Raw genomic sequence first — 23,897 nt, 5'->3', positions numbered from 1 at the left:
GGATTTTGCTAAGACGCTAACTGGATGCAACCTAGTTACAGTGCCATTCTCCCTAGCAGACACAAACTTAGGACCATTCCTTTCCTGGGCTTTAGGTGAATCCAGAACCAACTCTGAGACCACTGCACTATCCTCAACCATCACAGGCTGAAAGGCACCTTCTGTCTGCTTCACAAAGAAGAGCCGGAGCCGCATTCTCCTTTTCCAAACACGCAGCTTGGGATCTCATTTCCCTTGTCCCGGCACGCAGGGCTGTTCACAGACAACTGCTTGGAGACCGAGGTAGATTCCTCCGTAGGCAAGTTAAAATACCCCTCACGGACACAGGCACATTTCCTTCACTGTCACAATTCTCCCCACAGGAAACAAGTAAGGTGTAGGGGCCCTCATTTTCCGCTATCCTTGCCTTCCCAAACTGCTGACTAGATAAAGCCATCAGCTCACAAGGCTGTCTAGGCTCATCCAAACTTTCTTTACCAGACACGTTTCCACTCCCAACAGATAAACTGCTGCTCTATTCACTACCCTGAGCTACTGTCTGCAAATGAGTTACCCTTTTCAGGTTCACGTGTATAAGCTGTAATAGCCACCAATTCATTACCCCTTAAAAATCTACCCTTTCCTCCCTCAGCTGGGGCTTCCATCTGTCCATCCACTTTAAGCTGCTCCTGAGAAACATTTTCCTGACCAATGAGATCTTTCTGTGCTTGATCTAATTCCAAATTCACTTCTGAAACATTGGGCAGGCAGACATTCAGAAACTTCGTTCACAGCCAAACTACTACTTTCCAAAGACAAACCTTTGGAAAAACCTTCCAAAGACACAACTTTAGACACAACCTCTCCTGTGCCTGGTTTGTGTTAACTTGACTGAACATAGCTCTAATATAATTTCCTTGAACTGGGGAGAATGGTGATTAGTTTTCCCTGGGGGTTTATACCCTTCTCGAGCCCTGTTTTGGGTATGGGCACCCGCAATCTCTGCAGCCCGTAGGACTGACTCAGGGTTCCTATCACACACAGCTGCTCTCATGTGGTCAGGCACAATGTCCAAGAACTGTTGTTCCAAAATTATTAAATCCAGCAGTTTTTCAAAACTCCCATGCGCCTTTGCTTCCCACAACCCACTTTTTAACAAAGCTTATGAGCACATTCTACAGAAGTGCAATCATTAGACACTTTAAACTTTCTAAACTTAACTCTGTAAGATTCAGGAGTAACCTTGAATGGCCTTAACACAGAAGCTTTAAACCGCTCATAATCCCAGGCTTCTTGTTCCCCAAGTTCATTAAATACCTCCCTGGCTTTTCCAGTCAGTCTGGCCAGCAGGACAGGCATTCGCTGATCATCAGGGATCTGGTACAGATTGCAGAGGCCTTCAAAGGTAGACAAAAACTCCTCTCTATCCTCAGTATCATTGTCAATGGGACACGTCCTTTCCCAGTTTTTCTTGTGGTGGTGGGGAAATGGAGCACTAGGTGGTGATGACTTTCTCCACTCTTCCATTACTGGGAGCTGAAGTTTGGCCGTCTCCTGTTCCATCTGTGGAGCTTTCTCCTCCGCAGCCAGCAGCTCCAGACGCCCCTTACGAGCTCTTTCTTCTCTCTTTCTCTTTCTAATTCAGCTGTTTTTTTGGTTTTGTTTTTTTTCCCCCAGCAATCAAAGATCTGCTAGATTCCTTTCATGCTCAAGTTGCAGTTTATTTGTTACCTTCTGTACTCTAATTTTTTCTGCATCTTCTGTAGCCTCTGGTAAGGGCTGCGCTCTTGCCCCGTGATCACTGGCCATTAACAGCTCTCTCAGTTCTTGATTTGTAGCTTTCTTTCTAAAGCTTATCCCCTTTTCTGAACACAAATCTTGCCAAGGCCCTCATATGCTCTTTGCTCATCCGTTGCAACTGCTCTTTAACCAACCAAACTCTCAATCCCAAACTTCAAATTTGGATGGCATGGGGTTCTGACCCACAGCTTAACTGACCTGGTTCTGTGGATCCTAGCACGACTACGCCACTGTAACGATGCTGGTTCTGGCAGGACCCAACTGAGAGTGCCAATTGAGGACAAATTGCTTAAAACAGGGCAGTTACAGCCCAAGGCTGGGGTTTTTCCGCCTCTAAGGCAAACCAAACCTGCCACACAAAGAGGACTTTGGTCTCGCCCCACTGGCTAACCACAAGTCACACAAGCAGTTCCCTTAAACACTCCAATTTCCCAGTATCACCAACAGTGCCACTCGTTATGAAAACTAATACCACAGTAAAAGGAAAAAAAAGTTCTCTTGATCCCAAAGGACCAAGCCCCAGACCCATCTCAATATACAAATCAGATCTTACCCACAAATCACACTGTTGCCAGAATCTAAAATCTAAAGGTTTATTCATAAAAGGAAAAAGATAGATGAGAGGGAGAATTGGTTAAATGGAATCAATGACATACGGTAATGGCAAAGTTCTTGGTTCAGGCTTGTAGCCGTGATAGACTAAACTGCAGGTTCAAATCAAGTCTCTGGAGTACATCCCCATACACCCTGGGATGGGTCATCAGTCCTTTGCTACAAATGGAAGCTCTACACAAAGTCCCTCCAGAGGTAAGAAGCAGGATTGAAGACAAGATGGAGATGAGGCATCAGCCTTTTATAGTCTTTTCCAGGTGTAAGAACACCTCTTTGTCCTTACTGTGGAAAACTACAGCAAAATGGAGTCTGGAGTCACAGGGGCAAGTCCTTGCCTACATTGCTGAGTTGCAAGGCATATTTGCCTTCTCTCAATGGGTCAATTGTATAGCCGATGGTCCTTAATGGGCCATCAAGCAGGCTAGGCAGAGCTGACACTAACCTGGCTGGGGTGTCACCCAGAAGCACAGCATAATTATGAAATACAGACAGTATAGAGCCAATACTTCTAACTTTAAATACAACAATGATATAGGCATCCAGATAGCATAAACATAGCCAGCAAACCATACCCTTGTCTTAGAGACCTTGTTTGACCTCCTTTATACCAGATTTGGTGTCACTACAGGACCTTGGTTGCAACAATGACCTATATGGTCCCAGATTATATCAATAACATCACAACTTGACCCAGTCCTGGGAGTGCTGGTTCATGAAGGTTTTCAGCAGCAGCTTTAGGGTCCCATTGAACCTTTTCACCAGCCCGTTGGACTGAAGGTGATACGCTGAGGCCCAGGTGCGTCGGACCCCACGCTTCTCCCACAAGCACCGGAGCAGAGTTGACATGAAATTGGAGCCCTGGTCTGTAAGGAGCTCCTTGGGGAACCCCCCATTCTGCTGAAAACAGTCAGCAGTGTGTCTGCCTCGATAAAGGACAAAGCCACCTCCTCAAGATTGGGAGTAGCGAAATCTACCACCCCCAGAATGTATTTTTTCCCCCTGTCCGAGTTGCCTTGCTGAGGGGTCCCACTATGTCCACGGCCACCTTCTGGAAAGGCTCCTCTGTAATGAGCGGGGGCCTCAAAGCTGCTTTCTCCTTGTCCTGGGCCTTCCCCACCCTCTGGCAGGGATTGCAGGACCTGCAGTACTGCTGGATGGCATCAAAGATCCCAGGCCAGTGTAAGTTCTGTAACAGCTTCTGCCTGGTGCGCTGGATTTCCTGGTATCCCGAGAGAGGGACATCATGGGCCAGGTACAGTAGCCTGTAGCAGTAGTACTTCTGGGGGACCACTGGCTGTCTCCTGATCTCCCTCCTTCTCTCCCCTCTCCCCCTGTTCCACTTCCCCTTGGGGAGCCCATTCCCTATACAGGAATCCCTTCTCCCACAGGAATCTTTCCAGGCAGCCTACCCCCAGGGGTTTCGCCGTGCTGTGGCCAGCAAGTTCCCTTAGCTTCTCTAAAGAGGGATCTTTCCGCAGCTCGGCCTTGAATTCAGCGGCTGGGGAAGGGATGAGGACCTGCTCCCTCTCAGTGGCTGGGTCCCAGGCCGCAGCCCCGCCAAGTCCTGTCCCCAATGACTCTTTTCCCGCTGGGGTAGGAACCTGCACCCCCGGCAGGCCACCCCCCCCCCCCCATGTCAGGGCAGAATGCCCTTCGCTGGCTCTGGCTACAGGTGATGACTAGGGCACTCTGGGAGCTGCCCGGCCAATCTGCCAGGTCACCCCCCCCCATCAGCACCTCGGTTGGCAACTGATAATGCACCCCCACATCTTTGGGGCCCTCCTTGGCCCCCTATTTCAGATGTACCCTGGTCATGGGTACCTTAAATGGGGGTTCGCAGACACCCATCAGGGTTAGGTAGGCGTTGGACACCAGCCGGTTTGGGGCCACCACCTCGGGCCGGGCCAGTGTCACCTCACGTCCCAGTGACCTGCTTCCCATCCACCTCCAAGGGAATGAGGCACTCGCTCCTCAGGGGCTGCCCCACACCCACCCTGTGGACTGAGCATCAAGCCTCCCCGAGGAGCTGGCCTGCAAGACTTCTCCCTCTTGGGCCATTGCTAAACTGCCAGCCCCACCAGCCTGGGGATCCAGCCCCTTTGAGGGCTCGGTTTGCTCATTCTGTCCCTGAGCTTTTGGCACCGGGCCCATCTGTGGCCCCCCTGCCCACAGTAATTACACCTCAGGTCCCGTTGGTCTCCAGGGGCTGGTGGGTCAGCTCTGGTATTGGCTGTGCCTCTCAGGAGGGATTTCTCCAAGACTTCCTTCAGGGAAGCCCCTGGGTGAACACCCCCCCCCCCCCCCGCCCTTCTGCACTTACGTGGGCCTGTCCCCCTGGGATTCCGTTCCATAGTCCGACCTGCTACCTACAAACTCATCCGCCAGCAGCCCTGCGTGGCACAGGTCCTTCGGCCTCTTGTCCGCAAACTACATCCTCAGGTCAGGGGAGCAGAGTTCATACAGTTGCTCCAGCTCCATTAGTTCCATCACGTCCTCCTTGGTCTGGGTCCCGCCCCATTCACCCACTTGCGGGTGTATTTCCCAATCAGCGTGACCAGTTCCAGATAGGTCATCCCCTGGGTCTTCTGCACACTCAGGAACCTTTTCCTGTACGCCTCGGAGGTCAGCTCAAACTTGCGCGGCAGGACTTGTTTGAACAGTTCATAGTCCCTTGCTTCCACCTTATCCATCTGGCTGAACATCTCTATGGGTTTGGGACCCAGTAAGGGGGTGAGATGCCAAAGCAGGGTCAACCTGGTGCACATTGCAGACCTTCTCAAGGGCAGTGAAGAAGGCATCTCTATCATCCCCTTCCTTAAACTGAGGCAGCACTTTTATATCTGAGTTCCCTACGGGCTTAGCTAGCCTGGGCCCGTCCGCACTCACCACGGTAGGGGCCTCTCTGCTTCTCAGCTCTGCCATCGCCAGTTCATGCTGCTTCTGTCTCTGACGGTCCTCCCATTCCTTCTCATGGTCCTCCAGCTCTTTCAGTTTCTGTCCCTTTTCCAACTCCAACTGTCTCAGCTCCACCAACGGGGAACTCGGTCGGGAAGATCCCCTGCTGGTCAGGGAGATGGGCTGCCTGGCTGCTCCCAGCCTCTCTCGCAGCCCCAGCTGGCTCAGGGACTGGCTCCGTAGAGGGCCCAGTTGGAAGAGAATGATCCATCAGCTGTGCCTTGGTGAATTGTCCAGCGCGCGGCCCTCTCTCTCTCTCTGCACAGCTCTACAATGTCCTTCTTAAGGACATGGGTATAGGCCATCTCCATGCTGTTCCCAAGGGGTCACGGACTCACAGGCCTGTACTCTCTCCGCTCCCCACAATCCCTGGGAGGAACCCCTTCAGTGCGACAGAGTGAACCCCTGAGAATGGCTTTCTTGGGGTTAAGCCGGAGGCTCCTCCGCCTCCTGGAATTGTACCTCTCAGAGCCTCCAGCATGCCCATCTCTCGCTCATCCCTCTTTGTTTTATTGCTCCCCAGTCACTTACTGCAGGATGCTCTGTCCACGGGGTGCAGTTTGATCCCACCTCTGCACCAGCTGTCCCGGAGTCACCGGGCGATGCTCTGGAACTACTCCATACGAAGCCAGGCAGGACTCTGGTCTAGCATGCCTCCTCTCTTTGAGCATACTGTCTCCAGGGCAAGAAGCTTACAGAGGTTTGACCTTCCTGGGTCTGACCTTGGAGCATTCAGCAGCCCTTTCCTCACCATGCGCTTCCCGCTCAGAGCCGGCTCAGGTGGAAGTGATCAGAGATGGGCCCATTCCCCAAATTAAAAAGCAAGTCCAGGCTTTCATTGGGATGGCGGGCTACTACCGGAGCTTGGTGCCCCACTTGAGCTTCATAGCCACCCGAATCACTAAGGTATGTAAGAAGGGTAAACCAGATAAGGTGGTCTGGAGCAATCAGTGCGAGAGGGGACTCTGTGCTCTGAAAGAGGCTCTGGTGAAGGGCTCGGTGCTGGTAAACCAGGACTTTGACAAGCCCTTTGTGGTGTTTACTGACGCTTCAGAAGAGGGCTGGGTGTGGTGCCAATGCAGATTGAGGGAAAGGGGGAGAGACATCCCATCGGGTATGTGAGCAGAAAGCTGCTGCCCCAGAAGCAGAACTCTGCAGCCATAGAAAAGGAATGCCTGGCCAGGGCGGCTGGGCCTTAAAAAGCTGCAGCCATATCACTTTTGGTCGGCTTTCCGCCAGGCCAGAGGGGGGCGCCCGCCGATGGCCGCCAGGCCATAACTGAGTCCCACATGTATATAACTTTGCATTTATACATAAGATAATATTTCCCTTTGGGAAGATGTAACCACCTTATTTATAATTGGGCAAAATGTTTAAAGCAGTTCATGCACATTATGTGAGGAAAATATACACACTGAAAATGTGTTGTGGTTACAGAAGTATTTCGCAGTATTCCGTTGCTGGGAGCCCCTAGCCCTTTAAATCCCCTCTGCAGCTCCGGCAGCCGGAGCTGCGGGCGGGATTTAAAGGGCCTGGAGGTCTGCAGCGGCCAGAGCCCCAGGCCCTTTAATTTGCCCCTGAGCCCTGGGGGCTCCCAGCCACCTCTGCAGCTGGGAGCCTTGTGTTGATTTAAAGGGCCTGGGACTCCCAACCACAGCCTGTGTCCCAGGGCCTTTAAATCTTGAGAGGCCGCGCCTCTTCTGGATGAGGCCACACACCCCCCAGGACTCCGGCAGTACCGGTAAATCCTGTAAGTTACTTTCACCCCTGCTTAAGGCGCTGATATCTTCTCTCACTCATGCCCTGCTACCAGCCTGTCTCCTTCAATTGAGTGCTGAACAGAACAGCAGTCATGCGTGAAAAAAGAAAACGCCCCTCTGGGGCAGCATTCAGAAAAAGCAAGCAAGCAAAGGAAGCTTTTCTATCTAAGCAGGAAGGAGCTCTCCTGAGATACATAGACACAAATGTTCACGGTGAGCCTTCCGGCCCCAGTGAGGATGTGAGTGGTGAGGAGATGCCTGATCGTCCAGTTAGTCAGAGTGCAGGTGACCTGGCAACTACTGCAGCATCCATATCTCCATCTCACATGGATATAACCGTGCACATTCCTGAAGAAAAGTGTAGATCAGAGAAGAGTGTGGTGGAGGTGTAAGAAACAGCTGCTGCTGAGTTTAGTTCCTTAAGTCTAGATGATCCAGGACTGTGGACCCACTTGAGCAGTAGCCTGAGGGACTTCCTTGTACTGCATGGGCCACAGCAAATGAAAACTTTCATGTTCCCCAAAGACAATGAAAATAGAAGTTTCCATCCAACACATTACTGGCGTGAGATCCCCAGTGGTGACAAAGTGGAGAGGCCATGGCTTATGTACTCGGAAACCCAGAATGCTGCATACTGGTTTTGTTGCAAACTTTTCCAGTCTAATGTTCCAGTCTAATGTTCCAGCCACATTGGGTTCTACAGCTCAAGTTAATAAAAACACATCTACGCTCCACACAGGAGAGGCCGGTTGGCCTTGCAACCATCTCAGTAGAGCATGAGCTGGCCCAGACTGAGGACCTTTAGGACTCAGCGGGGTAGCCGTATTAGTCTGAATCTATAAAAAGCAACAGAGGGTCCTGTGGCACCTTTAAGACTAACAGAAGTATTGGAGCATAAGCTTTCATGGGTGAATGAAGTGGGCATTCACCCACAAAAGCTTATGCTCCAATACTTCCGTTAGTCTTAAAGGTGCCACAGGACCTTCTGTGACCTTTAGGAAGCAGTTCAAATCTTTGCAACCTCTTGGGTGGGGGGAGGGATAGCTCAGTGGTCTGAGCATTGGCCTGCTAAACCCAGGATTGTGAGTTCAATCCTTGAGGGGGCCACTTAGGGATCTGGGGCAAAAATCAGTACTTGGTCCTGCTAGTGAGGGCAGGGGGCTGGACTCGATGACCTTTCGGGGTCCCTTCCAGTTCTATGAGATAGGGATATCTCCATATATAACCAAGAAGGCATGGAAAGCACCACTTTGATTATTCAAACAGATAAAAATCCCAGTATTTAGTATACAGACAAGAAAAATTACATTTGCTGTTCAGGCATTTGAAAGGTAAGTTTTACTTAAAATTTTTGAACAAGGCATTTTAAGTTGTTAGTTCTCCTTTATTGGAGTAGGTAGCAGAGCAGTACCTGAGAGGAGTAGAACAGGAAGAAGGCAGAATTGAGACCTTTCAAAGTTTTGGCCCAAGCAAGGGGGCATGGGGGCATCCCCGCCTCAGGTGCCAAAATATTGTGGGCTGGCCCTGGGTGGACTCCATCTTTTCCTAGCAGCCCTCTTTCCTGGCCCAGCATCCCATGGCCAAGGAAGCTGAAGCCCTCCCATCAACGCCATCTGCACAGCCATGCATTCATCTTCAGGATGCACGTGTCCCTGCCTAGGCCCTTACTTTCAACTGGGAGGATGAATGAGCACACAACCTGTGCCCCCTGACTCTTTTATCCTCGCTCCCAGAGCTTTTTGGTCACAGCTGATTTGTTGGGGTTTCTCCAAGACTACTTCCCCTCAGTTCCCCAAGAACTCAGTTCAACTGCAGTCTTGTCAGTTAGGTTCCTTTATTTGGCATAGAACAAAGCTACACTGAGTTGATCAGACTAATTTGTAGGGGGTGGATATAGGGTGTACCACACATCTGAAGTTACACACCAAAACTCTTCCTTTATATACATTTAGTGATTACGCTGCATTTACTATACATTGCATGTTTCAGGTCAGCTTGGTCACTTTGTAGGACCTAATCCCTTTACAGCACATACTGTCCATACATGGCTCACTCCATACCTCATATTACATTGCAGGCTTATCGTATCATTATATTGTCCATTGTAAATGGTTTCCTGGGTGTTCCCCCTTATCTGAGCTGGGACACAGGCATTCTGTTTTTCAGGCTGCTGATTCATTTACATCCCTAATCCTGTCTTCCAAGAAATGAGGTTTAACCCATGTCTAGTTACTCATCTTAAGCCAGGTCTACACTGCTCTGCTCAGGGTCATACCCAGCCATATCATTAGTATCCACGTAGATGAGCATTTCATAGCCTGGATGCTCACTGGTTGAACTCCTTGGAGACAACATATTCACAAGGGTCCAATCCATCCTAGTTAGTAGAAGAAAGGAGTCCAGAGAATCAACATATTTAGCTGAGTGGAAGAGACTTTTCAATCTGGGTGGCTTCTCATCACCTTTCTCCCACTCAAGCCAGAATTCAAGACATCTCTGATTATGAATTATGCTTTAAAATAGGACTTTCTATTAGCAGCTAACTGAACTCACAGAGCTATCTCAGCTGTTCTCCTTCCCGTTGATGGCTTTTCAGTTTTTTCACGCCCATTGATACTGAATTTTCTTAAAGGATTGTGTGTATGCTCCTGTTAGAGGTCTGGTCCCATCTTGGAATCTAAACTTAGTTTGATGACACCTATTGAGTTTTCTTTTTGAACCTATGGCAACTTGCTCTATGTCACACCATTCTATGAAGACTGCATTTTTAGTGGCTATTACATCAGTCCGGAGAGTGTCTGAGATGCAAACGCTATTGGCAGAATCTTCATTTGTTATTTTTCAAGGATAAAATCTCTTTGAGGCCATATACCAAATTTATGTCAAAAGTAATTTCAGACTTTCATTTGAACCACACTGTTATTTGCTGCTGTTTTTGTTTGTTTGTTAGCATCATGCTAACGCAGGTGAGGAGAGTCTACACTCTTTCTATCTCCATAGAACCAAACCATTTAGAGTTTCTCCTAGACCCTTTGTGGCCATCCCAGAAAAACTAAATGAGTGAACATTCTCAGTACCGAGATTATTGCATTGGATGTCTTGCATAAGATCCTATTACGTCAGTCAGTTCATAACTCCTCCAAATAAGATAAGGATTCAGGCTATCTTGAGAGCCCTTCTAAGCAACATTCTTGACTGTGGACATCTGAAAGACAGCTATATGGTCATGTGTTCACACCTTCTCCAGACTCTATGCCATCACTCCAGCTTCACGAGTGTGGTGAGGCAGAATGGTCTCCCTCCGAACTGGAGTGCGAGGGACCGCTACACGCCACTGAGTTGGAGGAGCCAAACCTGCCCTGGCCCCCTCATCAGAAGTACCAGGACAGGAAGCAGAAAAGGAGAACCCCGGAGCTCAGTTGCTGCTGAGCCACAGGAGAGAGTGGACATCTCTTCTAGGGAGCAGACACCTCTGCAAGAGCTCGGCCCAGACCCAAGTGGACTGATGCCTTGACTTCAGGGGAGGCAGAAGAAGACCTGAGGAGCTGCCGGAGCTACCAGTGGCCATATACCCTGAGGAGACCGGGGATCTTTGGACCATGGGACTCTACACCCAAACTGTGGTAGGAAATAGCCCAGGGGAACCAGACTCTAGTCTGGTTCTGCTGCCAGAGTGTGAGTCAGTGTGTTGCGGATAGATTCCCAGCTTACTCAGTGGCAGATCACTCTGCCACTGTTAGGGCCCTGGGCTGGGACCTGGCGCAGTTGGGTGGGCCCGAGTCCCCCTACCACCTCACCCCTGGGGTAGTAGCCTCCCCACTATAGGCCAGGAGGTCTGTATTGGTACTCACCCACTGCCTGAGCCCCTAGACTGCTTTGGTGCTCACCCCTGCAAGAGCCGTAACTGTTTGCCGCCCCACCCTGCTTGAGGGCCTGGGCTTAGAGTGCTACAGCTCTGCCTTAAATACAGGCCAGAGCCCTAACTGTTTGCAGCTCTTCCCCGCCCAGAGGGAACCAGAGCCCAACTACAGACTGTTTGTAGTTGTCTGCCCCAGCCAGGTGGCTGTTGGCTAAAGATTGTTTGTGGCTCTGCCCAGCCCAGAGGGACAGAGCTCCTGGAAAGACTGCTAGTTAAAGGCTGTTAATTACGGTCTGCCCCAGCCAGGTGGCTGTCGGCTAAAGACTGTTTGTGCTCTGCCCTACCCAGAGGGACAGAGCTCCCTGATAGACTGTTCCTTGCGGTCTGCCAGTAGTGAGGCAGAGTGGCTTCCCTCCCTACTCGAGAGTGAGGGACCACTACAACCAGCCAGTGCTGACTTCAGCAAGTCTGTACTTCATTCCCTGTTCCCACTTCCTGCAAGAAATCCACTAGTGATCCACCTACAGTAAAATGTGATTGGGCAAATATACTAGTAGGAGGAAAAAATGGTTAATTGCCTTTATAGTAACTGTTGTATTTTGAGGTGTTGTGTTCATAAACATTCCCATGACCCTCTCTCTTTCCTCTCGACTTTGGAAGTGTCGTCATCTTTCTGGTGCGAAGGAAATGAGAGGGAGTCGGAGCAGCCCTGCTCTTTATGCCCTCAGCTACAAGGACAAAGACGTGGAAGGTGCATGCCCCACCCTTCGAGTGCACTGGGCACACAGACACCTGCAGTGGAATATAAATATATATATATATATGTCCACAATACATCTTGAAGAACAGCAGTTACTGGAGAGGTAAGTAACTGTTGTTTTTGTTGGTTTGTTTTCTGAACTCTTCAGGGTAGCTATGACACTAGGGAACACAGATATATAATTTGTATAAAATACAGAAAAAGGTATTAATTTTGTTCTAAAGGACACCTAGCAAGGCTGTGCATGCAAGACTTTCAAGAGCTCTCTCATACACACACACTCACACAAATATTATGTATATATGTATCCATCCCCTTCCTTCTCCTCCTTCCCAGAACAATTAAGCATACATTCAAACCAAATTATATACGGTTTTAAAGAAAAACCACCCGAAACATACATTCAAACTAGTTTTTATATTATTTTGTAGCTGTCACCCACACAAACACATTCATATCTGTTTTTCAGTATTAAGTTATGTAAAACACAAATGCGCACCCGCAGCCTAACCTAAAGGAAATCTAATGGGGTAATGGATAATACACGCAAGCAGGAAACAAAATGCAAGCCTAGTTTAAAACATTGTATATAAAAGAATCCTTTAACACTTTACATCTGTTTCAACAAACAATGTCCTTTTTGCTAAGGTAAAACTGTAAGGTTTCGGAATTTAAGGTATAGATGGAATGTAGATTTATTAAAATGATTAAACTTGGATTTAACAAATAAAATTAAATCAGCAATGGAGTAGTAAGGAAACCTGTATTTTTAATGCTTGGGAGGCAGTAGATACAAACAAAATGTTCTTAAGACTCAATATATCTAATGTGCTTTAGCGGTAAATATTTTGCATTAACAATTATTTTGGCCCATTGAGTGTATAGAAAAAGAAATTAAAAATAATCAAACACATAAACAAAAACAGTTACACATATAAATCCACACAGAGTAACCCAGAGTAAATTGTAAAGGACACATGAAAAAAACAAGACCACGCAGATTAGAGATTTGATCTGGATTTGAGAGGGAGCTTTGGTAGTTGTCAGTTTAGCATGGGTAAACAGACAACTCTCCCAAACCTCAGACAACATATTCCTCTGATGCCCCTTTGTTTTTCCAACTGTCTAATTAGTTTCTCAGGGGGGTGAGATGTCAGAAATCGTAAGTAAATAACACCTACAAAGGCATCAGGAGGATTTGGCATACATACCGGGGCCAAATGGTGAGATGGATCATTTCTGACTAAAATGAAAAACATTGTAATACAACAAAAATGCTTCTCTTTATATGCTTAGTGGTATTTGAGAGAAGTACCTGAAAAGCAACAACTCTTGTTTCGTGGTAACCTAACACATAAATTGGCCCCTAAAAGTACAGCAGTAACTAAACATGAAACCTACGAAAATGGCGAGGTGCAGGCCAATATCCGCAATGTACAGCTATCTCCCTCCAAAACTGCAAGCCCAGACATTTTTTTTCAATGGCATCAACATCCTTACATTTGTAACAATAATTAATTATTTTGCAGACCGCTCTATAATTTATTTTTTACCATTTTATTTATCATCCAACTGAAGAGGTCCCAGAGAATTAATTTTTCTGCAGTTTATATCAAACTTTGCATTGTAGAGTGTCTTTAAAACTGTAACATCTAAGGCCTCACCCGCTCCCCGTCCCCCCACAATAATTTTCATTCTCTCTTAACCAAAGAGGACGTGGTCTTGTAAATAAAAAATACCAGACAACGTTTCAAAAAGCTATTATCCCAACTTTAAAAAAAAAAAAAAAAAAGTTAGCTTATTTTTTTAAAGCTTTGCCTAAATAAATTGCCCAGCGTGCAAAAAACACGAATCAAGGAAAACTTCTCTAAATCCAATTTACAAAGATAGGCCAAAACTGTATAGTAGGCTCATCATCTGCAGATTTTAAAGAACGTTTCAGATACCAGGGTGCAATGGAACCTCTCATTTACAGAGGGATTTTACAATAAAAAACATTTAACAGAGAAGCCATAGCTTTGCAACTTCATGTAGGGAGCGAAAGAGGGCTGTTGTGGCCAGCACTGTTATCTGAAGAAGGATGTCCTCCTACATCCACTCCATATACCCCTCCCCTCTTTTCCTGACTTGTTTTTCTAAAACTGCCATCTTCTCCATATCCTCCTGATGAACAGACAGCTTTTAGTCAAAGATCCAATGAAATAAGAAAGGACATCAAATAAAGTTTTAAAATATAAACTATCATAAACTTTTTAACATGAAAAAACAAGGCCTAGAAATAAGAGAGCTGGCCTGAATTTTAGTGCAAACTTTGACAACTGATAAATCTTAATTTAGTGAAACAGCTTTGTGTCCATTCTTTTTGATCTCTCGTGCTTTAGCATGGCCAAGAGTTTGTCAAACTCTCCTCAGTTTTATAAGGCATTATTCCCCCCCTGCCATTGTTTTGCCTAACTTTTTAATAATTTTTCAGGATGGCATAAAAGCATTATGAGGATTACCTACTTGGTGATGTTCTGTAGCAGTACCTGCAAAGCAACAATTACTTTGTTTCTTTTATCATCACATGGAAGGGGCCTTGAAGAATTAATTTTTCTGTTCTTGTATAGCACTTTTACACAGATTGTAACCATAGATACTTTACGTTGGTAAATAATACAAGGCAGTAGATGACAGACCTGAGAAACTGCTAAAAACAGTGGCCCACCACCCATATACCTAAAGTACCCCTGAGCCACAGACCTCCCCCATTTTCTTAAAATCTTCTCTTAAATCAGCCCCTCTTCCACTTCAACTATGCCTTTTAATTTTGCAAGATTAAAATGTGATCCTTGGTGTTGCATAACAGATTTATAAATATCTTAAAAGAAAATATCTTAAAAGATATCCTGTAATCAAACTGTTTGATTACAAGTAGCCAATGATGGCAATCTTGGAAAGCCACATGATCAGTTTACATTGGCAATTTGTATAGCGCATGGAATATATATAAGTGACTAGGCTGAAGTTCAACCAGGAAAAGGAAACACACTCTCTCCTCAAGACTGCTCTGCAAGTGGTATGTGCATATTTCTTTGAGTTTGGCAAAGCTTAGTATATTAAAACTTTCAAGAGATACTTAGTTGGCTATTTCTGGGAAGGGGAGTTAGTAAAAAGTGTTTTGTTTTCCGCCCAACAAACCGATTAAGGCAAAACAAAATATGCTCTAAATCCTACTAATGGGTATTTGACAAAATTATGCACCCAAGGTGGGTAGAAGAAAGTCATTTTTTTGTTGTTGTTGTTGCCTGCCACTGTTCAGACTATATGAATGTATCAAAGTCAATATTTCTCAGGCAGTTGGAGGCTGATTTTACTGAAAAATAATGTTGCTACAGTTTAAATTCGACTGCCTATATTTCAAAATGACCAATGGAGACAAAATACATCTTACTAATGGCACTGGGGTTGTGAAACATTTTTCAGAAAGATTCAAGGTACTTTCTATCCTATGTGCTTTGATACTATCCATGTTTTAAGAGAAGGCATATGTCGCTGTCTTCAGCATGCTCTATCCTCCTTTCACCTATTTTCTGCCCTCTTGAAAGATGCAATGATCTCTTCACCAGCAATCTTGTTCGGTGACCGAGATGTGTATAGTATTAATGATGGCAGAGTGCCAACTTTGCAACATCTCTTAGTGAAGAGAGGAGAAGCCGTGTGAATGGAGCTATGGCTTAAGTGACATGGAAACTGTAAATGGAGCACTATACGCATCTTGTAAGCGTCAGCATAATGAAGGCCTGATTTTTATGTTTATGGTGTGTGTTTGTTACTCTTATTATTTTCTACCCAGGCAGTCACATTAACATCAGTTAGTATGTGTAATGATAGGTCCAAATTTTGCCCACAGTGTTTTCCCTAGAAGTGGTCTGTCATGTTTCTGATTTGCAAGAAGGAAACAATATTATTAAAATCGTAGTCAGACTGGAGGCCCTTCAAAGACCTATTGTTCAATTATCAGCAAGAATGTGAGGGAATATAAAAGGTTTTCTTTTTACAGCTTGATAACTATTTACTTTAGAAACAAGAGACACACAGGCTTGCTTTTAACCTTTAGCACCTGCAGATTAGCGAGGCAAACAATAATGAGTTTCTATTGACATTTCAATGTCCCCAATACCTGTGAATCATAACATAAAAAGATGACTGACTAAATAAGGGTTTCACAGTCCTATATCTGCTGCTTACCGAAAATGGACCTTGAACACAATCACAATTTACTGCCCTGTTCTCATAACCCATCTTTCATTATGGTATAATTAAGATGCTTCTCTTATAAAACTTTATGGAAATAAGCTATTCCTTTATCTGAAGGAAATTCCATCTATCATGGGTAGTGCGTAGGACAACAGATGTTGATGTGGGTTCAAACACCAGGAATCATGTTAAGGGTGTTGCCAAGCAAATTACAGTTGCGCAAGTAATGGCAAAGTCCTGCCTTTGGAGAACTAAGAGTGCTGCCACATACGGAACAAGGAAACAATGAAAGCAGAGTAATATAAATGTACCTTCATCCCAATCCTATTATTATTATTTAATATATTTGTATCACATCAGAACCAGAATCCTCAGGCTACGTCTACACTGGAATACCGCGTGCAGATGTGGTCACCCCATCTCCGAAAAGATAAACTGGAATTGGAAAAGGTTCAGAAAAGGGCAACAAAAAATATTAGGGGTATGGAACAGCTTCCATACGAAGAGAGATTAATAACACTGGGACTTTTCAGCTTGGAAAAGAGATGACGAAGCGGGGGGGATATGATAGAGGCCTATAAAATCATGACTGGTGTGGAGAAAGTAAATAAGGAAGTGTTACTTACGTCTTCTCATAGCACAAGAACTAGGGAGTCACCAAATGAAATTAATAGGCAGCAGGTTTAAAACAAACAAAAGGAAGTATTTCTTCACACAAAACACAGTCAACCTGTAGAACTCTTTGCCAGAGGATGTTGTGAAGGCCAAGACTTTTAACAGAGTTAAAAAAAGAACTAGATAAATTCATGGAGGATAGCTCCATCAATGGCTATTAGCCAGGATGGGCAGGGATGGTGGCCCTAGCCTCTGTTTGCCAGAAGCTGGGAATGGGCAATGGGGGAAGGATCACTTGATGATTACCTGTTCTGTTCATTCCCTCTGGGGCACCTGGCATTGGCCACTGTTGGAGGACAGGATACTGGGCTAGATGGGCCTTTGATCTGACCCAGTATGGCCATTCTTATGTTGTGTGCTTCTCTCCCCTGTTGCGGAGTGAAAAATTCAGAAAATAACAAGGGAAAGTGAGTGACTGTACAGGGGAAACAGTAAAACTGACTGTAGTTAAATGTACAAAGTAAACAAATTGAAAAATCAGAAATCTTTCACTGATGATAATCTTAGATGTTATGTGTAACAATAATAGCTGAAACATTTTCAAACTTTAATGATTTTTTTTTTAAGTTCATGGGTGCCTTTGATGGCTATATTTTCAATATGTACTAATGTACACTGTTTGAAAATGTCTGAAAACTGTTTGTTGGTGCCAGAGTACTTCCTGATTTTAGTCAGACCACCTCTGAACTCAAAGGAAGTTTGTCTGAGTAAAGGACAGACATCTCAGAATTTTGTTAGCTGCAGCAGGAAAATTAGGGCTAATCTGCGAACAGCAGGAAGAGCGAGAATTCCATTTCTGCAATAACCTCCATAGTATTTGTGTTGCGATGGTCTTGGATCACACAGGGAATGGATGATCAGAGTAGGCCAGGATGTTAGGTGCTGCTGGAAGATATGTTGGCCGCTAGTTAGTGGCACCCTTTCCTTTGAATTAGGAATGAACTATGCCCCCAATGTGATGTTAGGGAGAGATGGGCTTTTTGGATGAAAATTTTACACCCGTTCATAATTTGCACAGAAAAAAACTGGTCCAAATTAATTCGTGGTCTATCTCTGTAGACAACAATTTGGCCTAATGTGTCCACCAAAATTATCCAGTTATCCAGTGGATAGCATTGCTTCCAATGAAGTGAGAAACATGGCATTTCACAAAGAGATGTGGGGAACATTCCTTAAATTACATCACCACAATGACATTACACGCCCTGACTATTTGTGACACTGCTAGTCCCTAACAGACTTTTTCAAACCGTTCCTTTTATTGTTTTCCTTTCAGCAATTAAACTTCTGAACTCATCTTGTGAAACTAAACATGAACACTCAGCCTGTCGTCTTTGTACAGCCCCAATTTTCTGTGGCTACTGCACAAAGTAATGCCTGGCAGACCGATTTGATGGACTGCTGCAGTGACTGTGGAGTCTGTAAGTGGATAGTCAAATATTGTATTTTTGTTTTGGTTTGAACTGTCTTGATGTTTAGATTGATATTCTATCTCCAGTCTTTTAGTGGGAATGATTTTAAATTGGGAGAAACCCATTTGTCTGATTTTATATTTATTTAAAGAAGTGGCTTGTAGTTGTATTTCCCATAGGCACTCTGAGAGCCAGTCACTAGATGGCTACATCACCCACTCACACACAAAGCAAGGTGTTGCTAAGTGTAGAAGACTGGAATGTCATTGCCTTGGTAACGTTGTTCAGATTGCTCAGCGCTTGTCCTGGGAGCTCCAGTGTTATCAATACTAGCAGTGCAGCCTGCTAATTCAGCAGGCCTCGATGTTACTCATAAAGAAAGACCACAGGCTTGGTTTGGTGACAAAGGCACTCGGCCACGTTTATTGCCTTCAAGGCACAATACTAGCATCCCATAGGAGCTACAGATATACTAACACGAGTGCCCAGTGGTAAGGAGCGGCTCAGTCAGCAGTGGGAATTTCTGCCATCCCCGTGGCCACACAAAAGGTTAAGCCAGGGGTCAGCAACCTTTCAGAAGTGGTGTGCCGACTCTTCATTTATTCACTCTAATTTAAGGTTTCCCGTGCCAGTCATACATTTGAACGTTTTTAGAAGGTCTCTTTCTATAAGTCTCTAATATAAAACTAAACTATTGTTGTATGTAAAGTAAATAAGGTTTTTAAAATGTTTAAGAAGCTTCATTTAAAATTAAATTAAAATGCAGAGTCCCCCAGACCCAAGGCCAGGACCCAGGCAGTGTGAGTGCCACTGAAAATCAGCTCGCATGCCGCCTTCGGCACACGTGCCATACGTTGCCTACCCCTGGGTTAATGCGAGGTACCCTGCCATTTATAGACTGGGATAAACAACTTATATACCACCTTGCGTGTTTCATGACCTCTTTGTTACTTCCCCTTGTTCCTGATATCTTGGGCAAAACATCCCTATTAATTATCTTGTACTAGATTGGGATGTATCGGTAGTAGCTGGAATATATTTATGTAAATATCTAGTGCCTAGTGCACTCGCAACAACTTTGCCAAGTTCATGTACCGGACAGTGAACTGGTAAGCATCTGCCCTAATACATGGCCTGACTTTGGTTCACAGCCTCTGATTCAGGCCTCAGATCTTGCACCAGGCCCCCTCTCTACTACAGCAAGGCCCCCTAAGGCTAAGTTCATGCGGATCTGCTGAAGGTCACAGACCAAAAAAGGAGTGTGTTTACAGCAGGATAACTAACATGGGTTAGCTATCTTGCTGTAAAATCCGAGTGGAGGCAAAGTGCTCGTGTAGCTTTTAGCAATGTAGCTACACAAGTACAACTCTATCTCCCCCCACCTGTGGTTCACCTCGCTTAGTTACATCATGGTAAAAACTACAATGCCTCGCCTCTGCTGAGACAGCTAAAACATGTGTTATCCTACTGTAAAAACACACTATTTTTGGCAGTGAAGAAATGGCCAAATGAAGTTATTATGGGGGGCGAGCTGCCATTGAGGTTACACCCTCATATGACATCACTATTCGTTCAAAAGTCTTTCAAAGATCTTGTCCTCCTTTGCACTAGCTCTGGCCCATTGGCAGATCCCTAACTTTCTCCTTCCGATTTTCTAGGCATTTTTACATCTCTCCTAAAAGTGGTGGTGAAAGTTAACTGTCTGCGTGAATGAAGGGGAGAACATTGAGTGAGCCTCATTTGTTTGTCTTTATCCAGGCCTATGTGGAGTATTCTGTTTCTATTGTCTTGGATGTCAAGTAGCAAGTGACATGAATGAATGCTGCTTGTGTGGCTCAAGCGTTGCCATGAGGACTCTCTACCGGACAAGATACGGAATCCCTGTTAGTTACTATCTAATATTTTGTTTTGCTCATGCTCAAAGAACAGCCCTTAAAGCAACATGTCATTGATCTAAGCAGATCAGTTGGCTACATTTTCATTAGCCAGCTTCCACCCAGTGTGATTCCTCCCCATCTGAACACGGCTGCTAGGAGTCTTCCCTTATGATTTGAGGGCAATGTGATCTAGAAGTTAGCAGAGGATTGGGCATCTGAAGACTTAGGTTCTACTTGCAACTGCCACCGACTCACCGTGTAACCTTGCACAAGTCCCTTAGCTCTTCTTTCCTTTGTTCTCCCCATCTGTAAAATAGATCATTCCTTGACACTGTTGTAAAGGGCTCTGAGATAATTTCATGAAAAGTATAAGTGCAATTATCCATTATTAATTGATGTCCCTTTAAAGTGGAGTTTTGCTACGTATCTGAGATAGAGAGAACCCTCTCTGATGAGGCATTGGTTGTTTAAATATCCATTTACATTAAATGGATATTGGATAATTTCTAATGCAGACATTGTACATAATACTAACCTGATAAGTAGTTTGGGCTAAATGGCGGTTGATTAGCTAAATCTTGACTCTTACTCCCTCAGCATGAATCTCTGAGCCAAATGTTCTCCCGATTAGCTGAAAAGGTGTTGCAGAATATAGACAGAATTCTAAAAATGTGGTTCAGTCAACAAGGTGGTTGTGTATGTGTTTTTTCAAGCTACAATATTGTAGTTTCTGGAGTTAACTCCTTGTGTACCATCGTACAAATAACAGAAAAGCCTAAGAAATGAAAAAATAAGATTAGATAATATATGAAAATTAAATGAATTAGATCACACTGAATTGGGATGTGTTATGAACACAAGAGAGGAATAATATGAAGTGACTGAGGAAGGTTAGAAATATGGCCATGGAATTCAATAAAGCAATAACAACACAAAGCTAAGGAGGTTTGGGAGATCTATGAAGAAATATTATAGGCTAATTTAAAAAAAACCCAAACCTCAGCTTCTATGTAGGCACCTAAAAGGAATTGTCCAGATTTTCTAAAGGGCTCAACAGTAGCTTCAAAACCTGGCTGCTTCACTTAGGAGCCTAAATATAGGAGCTAAGATCTTTTAAAAGGTTGGAGCTATGTCACAGCAGGAAGGCAAAAGTTTCTCTATCTAGAAGGTATTTTTTCCCTGCTGGATCTTCAATAGCTGAAGGATGCAGGTGAATTGGAAGGAAATTCGAGAAGAGCAGTGAAACCAATTTGGAGCATGGATGCATTGACCGTTACGGAAAATTCAGAGCTAAATGTGTATACTTTTTGACAGTTAATAATAGTGGGGGCTATAACTGCAAATATCTGAAAGGTATAGAGCAGTGTGTTAAGGAGTGGTGGGAGGACTAGCGAAAGGATGAAGTTAAGAAAAGGAATAGTTTGGCTGAATATCAGAGAATACATCCTAGCCCTAAATGCAAATCAACTGGACACTAGACACCCAGTTTACCAGTTGAAAAATCCCACCACTGGAAACATTTTAAAATGGAAACTGGACAGAACCCCAGAGGTTACGCTATAAGGAACAATCCTGCACAGGTAGGGAGGTGGGGTAACTTGATCTAGCGGAGCGTCCAGTCTATTCTCAGTCTGCTAAAGCCTGGTTGTTACTGGGTAAACCCCACTTATTAGATAATTCTGCTTCCTAAATTTTGTAAATACCTTCTTTGGTGCCTAAACCAGCCCTCTTAAGAAGTAACTTGCTACCAGCACCAGTCTCTCTGCCTCCTACAGGAGGCAACTGGGCACACTTGATTTTTTTTGGCTCGCTGCAGTAAAAAGCAGGGTTATGGATAACCAAGTAGGGTTTGGTATCTTTTAGTTTCTATGAATTTAGGTCAAATAGTACTTTAGAATAGGATGTTTAAAATGTATTTTCCCCATAGTGGCCCTGTCATCCCACTCAAAGGCAGCACAGAAAGCCCATATGCTAGTCTGACTTTAAGTCCAATGTGATAAAGTCAACAAAAAGTTAGATGTACTTCTTAAAGTTACAGCCTTTAATATTTTTTTCTGTTTCAACAGGGATCCATCTGCTCTGATTTCTGTACTACCCTCTGGTGTGGTATATGCTCTCTTTGTCAAATAAAGAGAGATATTAACATAAGGAAGGAAAAGGGGATATTCTAGTAAGGTTTGTCACTTGTTTAATACATATTTGTAAGTGTTTGATAAACCAAGAGGCTTCTCTGATGCAATGTTTCAATTAGTTCTAGGACAAGTGGTAGTGATGATGGAAAAGTTAGCAAAATGATATGCAATCAATGAACAGATTTCTATCCAATATAGAGAGGAGTCCTGCTCTACCTGTCCTTGCTGTATCTAACTGAAGTCTGGCCGTCTATAATATGGCTTTACTTAAGCAGCAGATAAGCCTTTTACTTGACTCTGTGTTAAGAGGAGCCAGTAATAAGTGAAGTGCAAGTTACCAAGCCAATTTAAAAGGAAATATATAATCATTTACTATGGGCAAAGTGCCTGGCTGGGAATGCAAGATCACAGGCAGCAAGGACCATCTATTAGGGGGGGGGCGGGGGGGGAAGAGCCCTGTTAGTGCACCACAGGTGGCAGGCATTCCACACTAGGTGGCACTTGCAATTCTGCAGTGGAATTTCACACAGGAATGCAAAACAAACAGAGCATGTCAAACACAAATAGAAATAGGTGGGTGTGTGCTACGAGGGACCAACATGGCTCAACAGTTGAGTGGACTGTGGCAGGAAGCTAGTCTCCCTTCCAAGAATTAGGCAGCTAGACCTGCTCTAGCAGTGCCCTGGCATTGCAATAGGTGGGGTGAGTAACCATTCCTTCATCTCCACCATGTAGTCTCACACCTGTAAAAGGGATTTGTTTGCTAGGACTTTACTCACTTGTTCGGGATTAGGCTTTTGATGTAGTTTTGTAGGATATTACCATGTAGCAGAACTTTACGTGATTGTGATTCTTGTGTTTGCACAAAGTTAAATAGTGTCAATTATAGAGAGTGTAGTTCGTGGGTGGCATTTTCAAAAGCACTCAGTGCTGAGCTAAATCTTTTTTCCATTAATACTCAGTCAAATCCTGTCCTCATACCTCTCCAGCCTCCTTGATTTGAGGCAGATTCATTAAAATACACAGCTATGCACAGTATATAAGCAATAATGAGTTTTGTATTGCTTGATTGCTTAAGTAAATTTCAAGGTAGTGAATTAACAAAACTAATGAATCACAGACCCCAAGGTCAGAAGGACCATCATGATAATCCAGTCCGACCTCCTGCACAATGCAGGCCACAGAATCTCACCCACCCACTCCTGCATCAGACCTGTGTCTGAGCCATTTAAGTCCTCAAATCATGGTTTAAAGACTTCAAGGTGCAGAGAATCTTCCAGCAAGTGACCCATGTCCCAAGCTGCCCTGGAGGAAAATTCCTTCCTGACCCCAAATATGGCCATCAGCTAAACCCTGAGCATGTGGGCAAGACTCACCAGCCAGACACCGAGGAAAGAATTCTCTGTAGTAACTCAGATTCCACCCCATCTAACATCCCATCACAAGCCATTGGGCATACTTACCGCTAGTAGTCAATATTATTAATCTCAGCCATGAATGTAACTCTTTTCTCCCCTATTTTAGATGTTCCTGTACTCTTTGGTTTTGAGGCCTAGAATCTCCCTAAGCAAGTCTTCTCCTCTCCTGCTGTACTTACAGTTCAAGAAAGTGCTGTATGCATTTTAATTTGATTGTTGCAAAGCACGACTTATCTGAAATAAATCAATAAAGTAAAGCAACATCAAATTTGTCTTTGTCTCACTTATTGTGCATGTATGTGTGTTGAGAAGCAGTAATGAAAGTTAAGTTTTATTGTATGTACTCAGCTGTCTTGGAGAGAGTATTCTCCTGTTATTAATAACTAACTAATGCTAGTTTGTCCATGGTATGCTCATTT

The 23,897-nt window shown here is 44.7% G+C and overlaps 1 protein-coding gene across 4 annotated transcripts in view; it reads left to right on the top strand.

Moving 5' to 3' along the window:
- PLAC8 (placenta associated 8) overlaps positions 1-23,746 on the top strand; it is a 92,536-nt gene extending 68,790 nt beyond the window's left edge. The window contains exons 1-6 of one of the 4 annotated variants that reach the window (XM_042856456.2): positions 8,098-10,729; positions 11,626-11,828; positions 17,916-18,060; positions 19,810-19,934; positions 21,995-22,103; positions 23,585-23,746. In XM_042856456.2, the coding sequence (XP_042712390.1) occupies positions 17,952-18,060; positions 19,810-19,934; positions 21,995-22,099 (339 nt within the window). In that variant the 5' untranslated portion in view covers positions 8,098-10,729; positions 11,626-11,828; positions 17,916-17,951 and the 3' untranslated portion in view covers positions 22,100-22,103; positions 23,585-23,746. Of the gene's footprint in view, positions 1-8,097; positions 10,730-11,625; positions 11,829-12,131; positions 14,784-17,915; positions 18,061-19,809; positions 19,935-21,994; positions 22,104-23,584 lie in introns of those variants that run through there. The other 3 variants (XM_065596053.1, XM_065596054.1, XM_024103082.3) reach the window with 3 other exon arrangements.
- Positions 23,747-23,897: the final 151 nt, after the last annotated feature.

This window comes from Chrysemys picta, chromosome 5 (assembly GCF_011386835.1).
Source record: "Chrysemys picta bellii isolate R12L10 chromosome 5, ASM1138683v2, whole genome shotgun sequence".
Taxonomy (NCBI): domain Eukaryota; kingdom Metazoa; phylum Chordata; order Testudines; family Emydidae; genus Chrysemys; species Chrysemys picta.
This window is presented reverse-complemented; position numbering and strand designations above follow the sequence as displayed.